This window comes from Macaca nemestrina, chromosome 10 (assembly GCF_043159975.1).
Source record: "Macaca nemestrina isolate mMacNem1 chromosome 10, mMacNem.hap1, whole genome shotgun sequence".
Classification (NCBI taxonomy): Eukaryota; Metazoa; Chordata; class Mammalia; order Primates; family Cercopithecidae; genus Macaca; species Macaca nemestrina.
In genome coordinates this window covers 129,803,231-129,815,000 of record NC_092134.1, presented here as the reverse complement: position 1 = coordinate 129,815,000, position 11,770 = coordinate 129,803,231, and the positions used below count along the sequence as shown (strand labels likewise).

Genomic DNA, 11,770 nt, shown 5'->3' with positions numbered 1-11,770 from the left:
ACCGATTTGTTCCATCCAGATTTGATTTGTGGATGAAATTAAGTTTTGCATCTGCCCAGTAAAGCTTTTGTTCTTCATAATCCAAAGTCAGTCCATTTGGCCAGTAAATTTCACTGTTTATTATAATGAAGCGACTTGAACCATCCATTCCAGCACGTTCTATCTTTGGCACTTCTCCCCAGTCTGTCCAGTACATGAACCTAAAAATCATAAAAATAATTAAAGCCATGACAGAGCAGATATCAATCAAATACTCTGTAATTATTACTATTAAAGAAAGCTCAGACCGTGCGCGGTGGCTCACACCTGTAATCCTAGCACTCTGGGAGGCCGAGGCAGGCAGATCATGAAGTCAAGAGATCGAGACCATCCTGGCCAACAGGGTGAAGCCCCATCTCTACTAAAAATACAAAAACTAGCTGGGCATGGTGGTGGTGTGTGCCTGTAGTCCCAGCTACTCAGGAGGCTGAGGCAGAAGAATTGGCTGAACCTGGGAGGCAGAGGTTGCAGTGAGCTGAGATCGTGCTACTGCACTCCAGCCTGGAAACACAGCAAGTCTCCGTTTCCAAAAAAAAAAAAAAAACCACCTCATTTCAGGGACACTAAAACTAAAACTCTTAGAAATTGTATTTTGAAATTCTAACATCTACCATTTGCACCCTGGTAATATCTGATTCAGACAAGTATCATCAAGGATCCAAAAACCACTGAATCAAAATGAATTGGTAAAAAGAATATTTACACCATTTCAATGTATCTCCCCACAGATTACTTGTTAACAACAAAGAAGAAAGATATAACATTAGAGAAAATAAACCCACTGGATACCACCTTAACTGAGTCATCTAAATTAACATCACCAATAAGAGAACAAACTGGCATTATACACCTCTTCATATGATACACCTTTACAGAACATATTGTCTTTTATATGGTCTCTCTTCCATATTATTCCTGCCCCCCAAAAATGCATACCCCAAAAAAATTATGAGGAAACAGTGTGACTCAAGTTGAGAAACACTACAAAACAGTTGGCCTTTGACAACAGCAATGTCATAAAAGTCAAAAAAAAATAAATAAATAAAAGGGTGAGGAACCAATATAGATTGGAGGAGAGCAAAGAGACATGATAACTACATCAAGTGTATGATCTTGAACTGATGAAGTAGGAAAAAGAAATGCTATGCAGACATCACTGGGGGGAAGAGGCAAAACTGATGTAGTATCAAATTACATAGCACTGTACTAATGTTAATTTCCTAAACATGCTAATTGTATTGTAGTTAGGATATAGAGGGGTTTGCTATACTACTTTTGCTTTTATTCCACCAGTTTGAAGATTTTTCAAAATAAAAAATGAAACACCTAATAGTCTCATTACAGAAAAAGAAACTTTTCTTTGAGGTAAAAGAAAAACTCTCTTGGGCTGGGCGTGGTGGCTCATGCCTGTAATCCCAGCACTTTGGGAGGTCAAGGCACCTGTAATCCAAGCACTTTGGGAGGTCGAGGCGCCTGTATTCCCAGCACTTTAGGAGGGTCGAGGCACCTGTAATCCCAGCACTTTAGGAAGCTGAGTCAGGCGGATCACCTGAGGTCAGGAGTTCGAGACCAGCCCGGCCAAAATGATGAAACCCCATGTCTACTAAAGATACAAAAAAAAAAAAAAAAAAGTTAGCCAAGAGTGGTAGTGGGCGCCTGTTATCCCAGCTACTAGGGAGGCTGAGGCAGGAGAATTGCTTGAACCTGAGAGGCAGAGGTTGCAGTGAGCCGAGATCGCACCATTGTACTCTAGCCTGGACGACAAGAATGAAATTCCGTCTCAAAAAAGGAAAAAAGAAAAAAAAATAGAAAAACTCTTAATTTATAAGTGTTATACTTCACTTAAAAGCATATTTTCAAAAGTTAATGAGAGGCCAGGAGTGGTGGCTCACACTTGTAATCTTAGCACTTTGGGAAGCCGAGACGGGTGGATCACTTCAGGTTAGGAGTTCAAGACTAGCCTGGTCAACATGGTAAAACCCCATCCCTACTAAAAATACAAAAATTACTCAGGTGTAGTGGCAGGTGCCTATAATCCCAGTTACTCAGGAGGCTGAGGCAGGAGAATCACTTGAATCCAGGAGGCCGAGGTTGCAGTGAGCTGAGACTGTATGCCACTGCACTCCAGCCTAGGCAACAGAACAAGACTCTGTCTCCAAAAAAAAAAAAAAAAGTAATGAAGGTGCTATGAAACAGATCAGGCACTTAATAAATGTGTTGAAACCCAAATGAAATTCAGGTATAAGTTTTACTCAAATAATTGGTGGAATGGTAACACTGAAATGAATCTACTTATGCATATTGGTATCTCCACTATTTCATATGAACTGCTCACTCAAAGGAATGATGAGGAGAATATCATGTAGGGGAATAAATACACCTTCTAGATACAAGGCACTGTGCTAATGGCTTTACTTACATTATCTTACTTAAACCTTAAGCAACCTTACAAAATATTATTTGTTCATCACCACATTTTGATGAGAAAACTGAGGAATGTAAGCACGTCACTCCAAGTCACATTGCTAACAAATGAAGAACAGAGATTCAAACCTACATCTCTTAAATTCTAAAGTCAATGTGTATGTCATATGTCAGAGCCTTGATTTTTAAGGAAGAGAAAACAAAATGCTCCCTAGATTGGGGACAGTAGTTGGACACTATCCAGAATGAGCAGTATGGACTAGATTAATACAGGATATAACTGTGGCCATGAGCTGTGTAACAATGTGGTCAACAACAGACTATCTATAAAATGGTGGTCCTATAAACTACAATACTGTATTGTTACTATACCTTTTCTATGTTTAGATACACAAATACTTACCATGGTGTTATGACTGCCACCACGCTCAGTATAGTAGCATGCTGTACAGGTTCGTAGCTTAGCAGCAATAAGCTATCTTATATAGCCTAGGTGTATAGTAGGCTGTACCATCTGGTTTGTGTAACACATGATGTTCACACAATGATGAAATCACTCAACATTTCTCAGAACATGTCCCTACTGTTAAGCGACACATGACTATATATAGGAAGGTAGACCAGACCACATCAGAATTTTTCATTTTGGCTGGGCGCAGTGGCTCACGCCTGTAATCCCAGCACTTTGGAAGGCCGAGGCGGGCAGATCACGAGGTCAGGAGATCAAGACCATCCTGGCTAACATGGTGAAACCCTGTCTCTATAAAAAATACAAAAAAATTAGCCAGACGTGGTGGCGGGCGCCTGTAGTCCCAGCTACTGGGGAGGCCGAGGCAGAAGAATGACGTGAACCCGTGACGCAGAGATTGCGCCACTGCATTCCAGCCTGGGTGACAGAGCGAGACTCCATCTCGGAAAAAAAAAAAAAAAAAAAGAATTTTTCATTTTTATTCTGAGAACAACATGAAGGCACTTCGAGACTTTTAAAATTAAAGGTGATGGCCAGGTACGGTGACTCATGCTGTAAATCCTAGCACTTTGGAAGGCCAAGGCAGAAGAATTGTCTGAGTCCAGGAGTTCAAGAACAGCCTGGGCAACACAGCAAGATGCTGTCTCTAATTTTTAAAATGAAAAAATCATAATAAAATAAAATTGGAGGTGAAATGACTGGTTTGTGTTTTCAGGAGGGAGAAAAAAATGTCTGCGGTTTGGGAAAAAACTAGAGGAAAACTAAAAGAATCCTAAGGCCAGGTCTTCCAAATAGGCTCTGTGAGTTGAGCAAATTCTCTCCCCGAAGCAATGAAGAAAAGACAAGATTGTCAAAACTAACCACCAAAGCCTCCAAAAACTGATCAAAGGTCATACAACAAAATGAGAAGCATTTATTCAAGAAAAATACACTGCATCTCACTAAGAACTGTGGTATTTTAGCTAGGGGCTACTCCTATCCCCATCTATACCGCCAGGTTTGTGGCATAAACATTCTACTGTGGGCAAACATGGCAGGCCATAAAGAGTGGTAGCTACCTTCTCAGGCAAGATGGGACTGACCTTATTTGGAACAAGGCATGGAAAAATCTGTACCCAGGAATGTTATTAAAAGCAAGAGTGGGCTGGGTGCAGTGGCTCATGCCTGTAATCCCAGCACTTTGGGAGACCGAGGCAGGCAGATCACGAGGTCAAGAGGTTGAGACCGTCCTGGCGAACATGGTGAAACCCTGTCTCTATTAAAAATACAAAAATTAGCTGGGCATGGTGGTGTGCACCTGTAGTCCCAGCTACTCGGGAGGCTGAGGCAGGAGAATCGCTTGAACCTGGGAGGCGGAGGATGCAGTGAGTCAAGATCGCACCACATAACTCCAGCGACAGAATGACATTCTGTCAAAATAAAATAAAATAATAATAATAATGTTTTCAGTGGCAGGCATCAGGAGGGCCATTATCTAAGTGATAAGTGACTCTGGTGGGGGCAAGCAACAAAATAGCAAACTAGCCAGAAATCTAACAGGAAGATCCTAGGAAAAAGACTGCCAATAAGAGCCTTAAGTGGATATTCACTCTTGGTAGTCAGGAAGGCTGTGTGCATGTATAAGACTACACCAGAAAGAACATTTGCAAGCTAGTTTCTGACTGAATATGGGTCAAATTTGAAATTGCCTAAAATTTTAAGACATTCTCCAAACCATAAACAGGTCCACAGGAAAATGGGGGAACACTAACTTCCTGGTGTTTAGGAACAACCTTTAAGCAATCATTAGCTGACCACTAAGATAAGAGTGACACAGAGGCAATCCCTAGAAAGCCAGGCATAAGAAATATTTTAAAAGGAAAACAGACAACAGAATTAATTCAGGAAAGTCATTAAACAAACACACACAACAATGGCAACAAGCCCAAGGAGGGGTCAGAATCCACAATCCATATTAACTATAATATATTCATACAATGGAATACTATTCAGCAACATAAAAGAACTACTTGTCAATGACAAGGATGACTTTTTAAAATTATGTTGAACAAAAGAAACCACACATAAAAGAGTACCTACTATGCGATCCCATTATATGAAGCTATAGATGTAAAATCACAAAAACTAATCTATGGTGATAAAAACCAGATTCACAGTTACTGGGGAGTAAGAGATTGACTGTAAAGGGGCTTAAGGCACCTTCTGAAGTGGAGGGATGAATGTTTGTCTTAGGTATATTTATCAAAGTCCATTAAACAGTCAACAAAAAATATATTAATTTTTTCCATGTAAATTCTAACTCAGTAAAGTTGCTTAAAATATGAATAAGAAACATAGACTATTTTTAAAAGTTAATTCAAAGGTAACTTTTCTTAGAAACCTTTCCCAGCTTACTAAGGCAAAGTTATTCCCTCTTATGAGCTCTTGGCATGTTTTGTTTTACTATAGGACTTAATCAGAGTTTGTAGATAAATTATAAAGAACTCAAAGGTAAAGACTAGGTGTTATACCACATCACAATGACTGGCACATTGCACGTATTTTTTTTTTTAAATAAAGATGAATCCAGACCTTGTGCTTTCCATTTTCAATTTCTCCTCTCACCCCCAATTCAATGCACACTGAAATGGGTAAGACACATGAGATGCTACAAGAAAAGAAAGGAAGTATAAAAGGTTAATAACCTAAGCATAGCAACAGCCAGAAACAGTGAAATGGTTTTGTGTGCATGTCTATTACATGAACTAGATTTCTCCTCAGGATATCTTTAACGCACAAATCAATTGATATCTCCATCTTGATAGAGTAATATAGTTAAAAACAAGTCCACAGCACAATTCATTAGCCCCCTCTCATCTTCTCTCTATTAATACATAAAATGAAAACTACCAGTATCTTTAAACAAACAAGTGTAGAAAAGAAGTTATTTTCACTGCAGTATCTACTAACCTATACTCTGCATTGTGTGTGCAAAATGCATATACTTGAGATTACGTGATACGAAGTTTGAAATGTTGCCATCGCAGGCTGGGATGACCAGAAGCAATTTGCACACTATAAAGATGGAAAATGCAATAAGAACTATTGTCTTTTTTGTATAATATAATTTAGGTAGGTTTCCTAACTGTAACTAATCTAAGCATTTAACTTTGTAACTCGGTGTCTAATTCATAGTGAAATAAAATGTTACAAATGAGTGAGTCAGCCTAACAAGATTTTAGTAATGAATAAAAGTATTTGCATGCTACTATGTACCAAAGCTAATGGATAATCCCTTCATTATTCAACCCTAAAAAATAAATCGTCATGTTTTTTCAAGGATAAGACCCAGATAAAGATTCCAATTACAATAAGTGAAACGAAGGCATTTGTCAGATGAGAACTTGATAATTTAGCATTTTAAAACAGATTACAGATGTGCCTTCATTTGCGCAAATATTTAAAATATAAAGGAATAAATTTCATCTATAAATATTAAACATTTTCATTATTTGATTAACTTTTAAGTTAAAAAGCTCATTACAAATGTAACCAAGAAAGTGATTAGGACACAGAAAATTTTTTAAAAAGTATTTTTTAAGTTACCAAGATACTATTCAATTTTCTTAAGGTTTTGAACACCTATTAAAGTGGTGAGCACCTATTAGGAGCTAAGCACCATGCCTGATATAGGGAATATGAAAATAAGCAAGGCAAAACTATTGCCCTTACAAAATTTGCAATGTAGACAAGGAGTGGCAAGTATATTGAGGAAGGTATAAACAGGAGGCTCTGAGAGTACAGAGAAGTGATACTCAATCAAGTCAGTGAATGTAAGAGTTGTCAGTAAAACATACCAGAGAAAGTATTTTACTTAGGCAGTTGCCAAAATAGGAAATAGCGTTCCAGGAAGAGGACATAGCATATGAAGTCATGATATATTCAATAAACAGCAAGAAGATCAACAGAGCTGCAGCACACTGTGAGGTACGCTGGCAATGAAAGAAATTCTACGTGTATTATTTCACTATACTAAGAAACTTGGACTCCAGTGACAATAACATTGAGGGACTGGCTAGAGGAAGAAGAAACGAGAAAAAGCCAGAAAACTGAAATATTCCAAATAAGAACTAATGAAGGCAACAAAAGTTGAGGACTGGATCAACATGAAAGAAGAACGAGAGAGCATACTATGATGGCTCCCAAATTTGCAAATGTGAATGCGTGTGTATTGGTCTCATTCAACATAACATGGAATTAGATGTGATTTGGGATAGCAAGATGATGAGTTCAAATAAGGATGAATTGAAGTATCCTCACCTCACTGTTTTTCCTTCTGTATCCAGACCACCAGTCAATAGAATAACAGAAAAATCAGTGTAAAAATAAGTGAAAGTTGGTCAGAAAAGGTAAATAAAGTAAAAAGGATAGTAACAGTCAAAGAAGTTGGTCTACAGTAACAGGGCAAAATAAATCACAATTAGGAGTTGCATATGAAACTAAGTCAATCCAACAGTGTTGAGCCGTGCTAATTCTAAGAACATTAATGTGACATATGTAAGTAACTCTGAAAGGACCTATAAAAAGCCACAGGTCCTCAAAAACATTTTGTTGCCATCAAATTTATTTTGGGGGAAACTTCAAAAATCACATACATCATTAATCAAATTGAAAATGCAGCCAGTGAAAATAGTTCTGATTTTAATGTGAAAAAGAAAAGTGTCGTGTAAAATTCACACCCTTCCAGTTACTAATCCCTGAACTTGATTCCTGACCCCAAGTTCCCATCTTACTCTGGTTAGATTAGGCTTTAAGTGAAGAGGAGTTTGAAGAATTTACGGATTTCTGCTTCCTAATAGAAGTGAAAAGAAAAAAAGAATTGTGAAGAAATCGGACATACTTCTACACTTCCCCTCTACTTGATCATGTGTTGGTATCATATTTTTAAAATAAGTAGAAATTGATAAAAGAGGATAGTGAAAGCATTCATGTTAGCAGGTTGGTTTCTGTGGTTGTTTTTACAGAGAACATAGAGTAAACAGATAAAAGAGTCTGGGCCAGGTGCAGTGGCTCACACCTGTAATCCCAGCACTTTGGGAGGCCGAGATGGGCGGATAATGAGGTCAGCAGTTTGAGACCAGCCTGGCCAACATGCTGAAACCCCAAACCCCATCTTGACTAAAAATACAAAACTTAGTTGGGCATGGTGGCAGGCACCTGTAATCCCAGCTACTCGAGAGGCTGAGGCAGGAGAATCGCTTGAACCTGGGACGTGGAGGTTGCAGTGAGCCAAGATCATGCCACTGCACTCCAGTCTGGGCAACAGACCAACACTCCATCTCCAAAAAAAGAGAGTCTGGAATGGAATTAGATACACATGGTTTGGGATGGTAAGATGATGAGTTCAAATATGGATGAACTAAAGCATCCTAACCTCACTGTTTTTCCTTCTGTATCCAGAGTAGGGATGGCTATGTTATCCCATGTTTTCACCTGTCCCTCAATAGAGATAATAATTCTACTTAATTACTTGCTTGTGACAGTATGCATCACCACGAAATTCTGAATTTATGTATAAACTGGATGCCCCGGAGAAAATAAGAACCTCATGAACAGCCTTAAGCACCCAGTCTAGTCGATTAATTTTAAATAGTGGACATAATGCAAAGAATATATTTAATTCATAAATAATATTGGTAAACCATTACTAGAAGTTAAAGATTATAACCTGAAAGTGGGTAACAGATTATATCAATTTAATTCCCAATGATCATCAAAGAAAATGCTAACTCTAGTAATTTTTCAAAATTGCTGTTATACGTCTTTCCTCTTTCCAAAGAATCAAAGGTGACACATTTTGAGCCCCTCTAAGTTTAATAAAAATGAAATATTAACTGTCAGGAATGCCCCTCTTCAAGCACACTCTCTCCTCCGTGCTCCTGCACGTTGTTCTGATACTATGCTCCAGGTACAAACTACATCTCCGTACATTTCAAATACAGTATTAGGACTGTGTATCCACATGTTTTCCATCACTCTAGATTCCAGGTCCTTGAGAACAAGAACCTTGTTTTATTTTTTCTTGCATCCCCTATCCTAAAACAATCTAGCATAATGCCAAGTACACAGTCAGCACTCAAATACTTAATAATGGTCTGTACTCACCTGCTCGTGGGACATCTTGTATCTGTCTTATTACCAAGGCCATATCCTTGAAAAATACAGGTAAAATTTCATTTTACTGATTACCATTATTATTCTGCTATGCTCCAGTTACGAGCTGCTTGCTTTTCTTTGAATGTGCAAAAGCATAAAGAGAGCCTGGCACATAATATTTCTACTAAAAATTATTACCCACTTCCACACCTTGTCCCTCTAGCCAACAACTGCTCAGCTAACAAGCAGCACCCTAAAATAGCGCCTCCCCACCGCCTCCCTGCCAAGTAAAAGTGAATACTCTCTCCTTTGTGTCCCCACCATACAGATGTCCACAGCAACACTTACAAAGTTTTACTGGTTTATTTATGATTCTATATAATCAGTCTCTTCATATATTTTGCAACTAGTTTGTCTCAGAAGGTATACTAGAATATCCTGTCACTCAAATCTGGAAGCTATATATGCTTCACTTTTTCATTAAATGGTCTCATAGAGAGAATTTTTTTTTTTTAGGTAAATTTTATTTCAGTCATGCTTTATGAGAACTTCAACTACCTTTCTAATAAATACATCAAAATTAGTTTCTGAGGAAAATTTTGTCCTTGACCTTGAGAATTCTTGATCTTGAGAATTAGAACTTATCCAGCTCACCTCACCTGCTTTAACTGAATTGCACTTTGCCTGGATGCTGCAGGGACAAATGCTAAAGAAATGTGTCACTGTGGATATTATAAAGATGCTGTTGAATATATTTTTCATTATATCATATAGCAGCTTCTTTAGAGGACTAATGAGAAGAAACTGGTTTCACCACCTGGAGTAAAGATATTTTTCAGTGAACAGCTTTTATCTAAAGGACATTAACTCATACCTGATATTTTCTTCCCTAAAGAATTTGGCTTAATTTCAAATGTATGCGGAAGTATAATGGAATTAATGGCATATGTTTTGGTATACGAATTTTCACTCCTGGTCTCATCTTACATTTATACTCTTATATTCACATCTCATTTTTAAAATTTTATTTTACAAAATTAACATATTTATTTTGCATCTTTTTTTCTATCTTCCTAAAACATCTTAAATCCTTTTAGAGACAAAGTAGGAAAAACATTTACTATTTTTTTCAGTATAGCTATTGGGGATTCGGCATTTTTCTTATTAATTTGTATGCACTTTTTATGTCTATTATTAATATATCTGTTACAAATATTTTTGTCTTTTTTTGCTTGAATCAAAATTTAGTTGACTCATTATTTTTCTTTGCAATCTCTTCCATTGCTTTCATGCTTAAAAAGCCCTTCTCTCTTCAAAGATTAAACATTCACGTTTTCATTTGATGTTTAAGTTTTCACTTAAAAATTTTTATCCGTCTAAAATGCATCTGAAGTATGACATGAGATACTGATATAAACTGATTTTTTCTTTCCTAACGGTAAATTCTTCTAGTATGAAGTCCCTTCCCTCTTGATTCCCACTCCTTTTATCACATTATAAATTGTAACGTACAGATTTTCCTAATCTATTGGTTTAACATCTTTTTTATACCAATAATGTCTCACAGATTTAATATCAGCTCTATTAATAACAATCTTGGATAATCATGGGACCATAGTTTTATTTTCATCTGCACAATGAATACTTCACTAGTGGATGTAAGGATTAAAATAAGATACTTTATATAAAATAAAAATATCTTTCCTACTGGCTTTGACCCTTCTGCTCTGATCTGTTTGCAGGACAGTTCTTCACATTTATCTTCTCTTAGACTTCTACCATTACACACCCCCATGGGGTCATTTAGTAATCTAAACTCCCTGCTGATGAGAGGTGACCATGTGCTTGCAGCCCTCGCTCTCGGCGCCTCCTCGGCCTCCACACCCACTCTGGTGGCGCTTGAGGAGCCCTTCAGCCTGCCACTGCATTGTGGGAGCCCCTCTCTGGGCTGCCTGAAGCCGGAGCCAGCTCCCTCCACTTGCGGGGAGGTGTGGAGGGAGAGGCGCGGGCGGGAACCCGGGCTTCGTGAGGTGTTCACTAGCCAGCGAGAGTTCCAGCGGGTTCGGGCTTGGCGGCCCCGCACTTGGAGAGGCCAGCCGCCGCCACCGCCGGCCCAGGGCAGCTAGGGGCTTAGCACCCGGGCCAGCAGCTGCGGAGGTTGTGCAGGGTCCCCCAGCACTGCCCGCCTGCATGCACCTCGAATTCTCACCGGGCCTCAGCTGCCTCCCTGCGGGGCAGAGCTCACAGCCCTACAGCCCGCCATGCCCAAACCAGCTCCCCCCGGCTCCCCACTTCCCCCCACCACGGTGGGTTCCCCGTGGTGCGTTCCCACCGGGCCGAAGCCTCCCAGAGGAGCACCCTGCAAGGTGCTGGGTTCCATCAACCGCCCAGGGCCTGAGGAGTACCAGTGCATTGTGCAGGACTGGCAGGCAGCTCCGCCCACGGCCCCAGTGCAAGCTCCACTAAGTGAAGCCAGCTGGGCTCCTGATTCTAGTCGGGACTTGGAGAACCTTTATGTTTAGCTAAGGGATTATAAACACACCAATCAGCACTCTGTGTCTAACTCAGGATTTGTAAATACACCAATCAGCACTGTGTCTAGCTCATGATTTGTAAATACACCAATCAGTACTCTGTATCTAGCTAACCTAGTGGGGACTTAAAGAACTTTTATGTCTAGCTAGAGGATTGTAAATGTACCAA

At 39.1% G+C, this 11,770-nt stretch overlaps 1 protein-coding gene across 2 annotated transcripts in view; it reads right to left on the bottom strand.

Annotated features, from left to right (window-relative positions):
- Positions 1 to 11,770, bottom strand: part of LOC105482314 (LDL receptor related protein 6) — a 152,650-nt gene that overhangs the window by 85,414 nt on the left and 55,466 nt on the right. For both annotated transcript variants that reach the window (XM_011742335.3, XM_071072190.1), the window contains exon 3: positions 3 to 200. In XM_011742335.3, the coding sequence (XP_011740637.2) occupies positions 3 to 200 (198 nt within the window). The remainder of the gene's footprint in view (positions 1 to 2; positions 201 to 11,770) is intronic.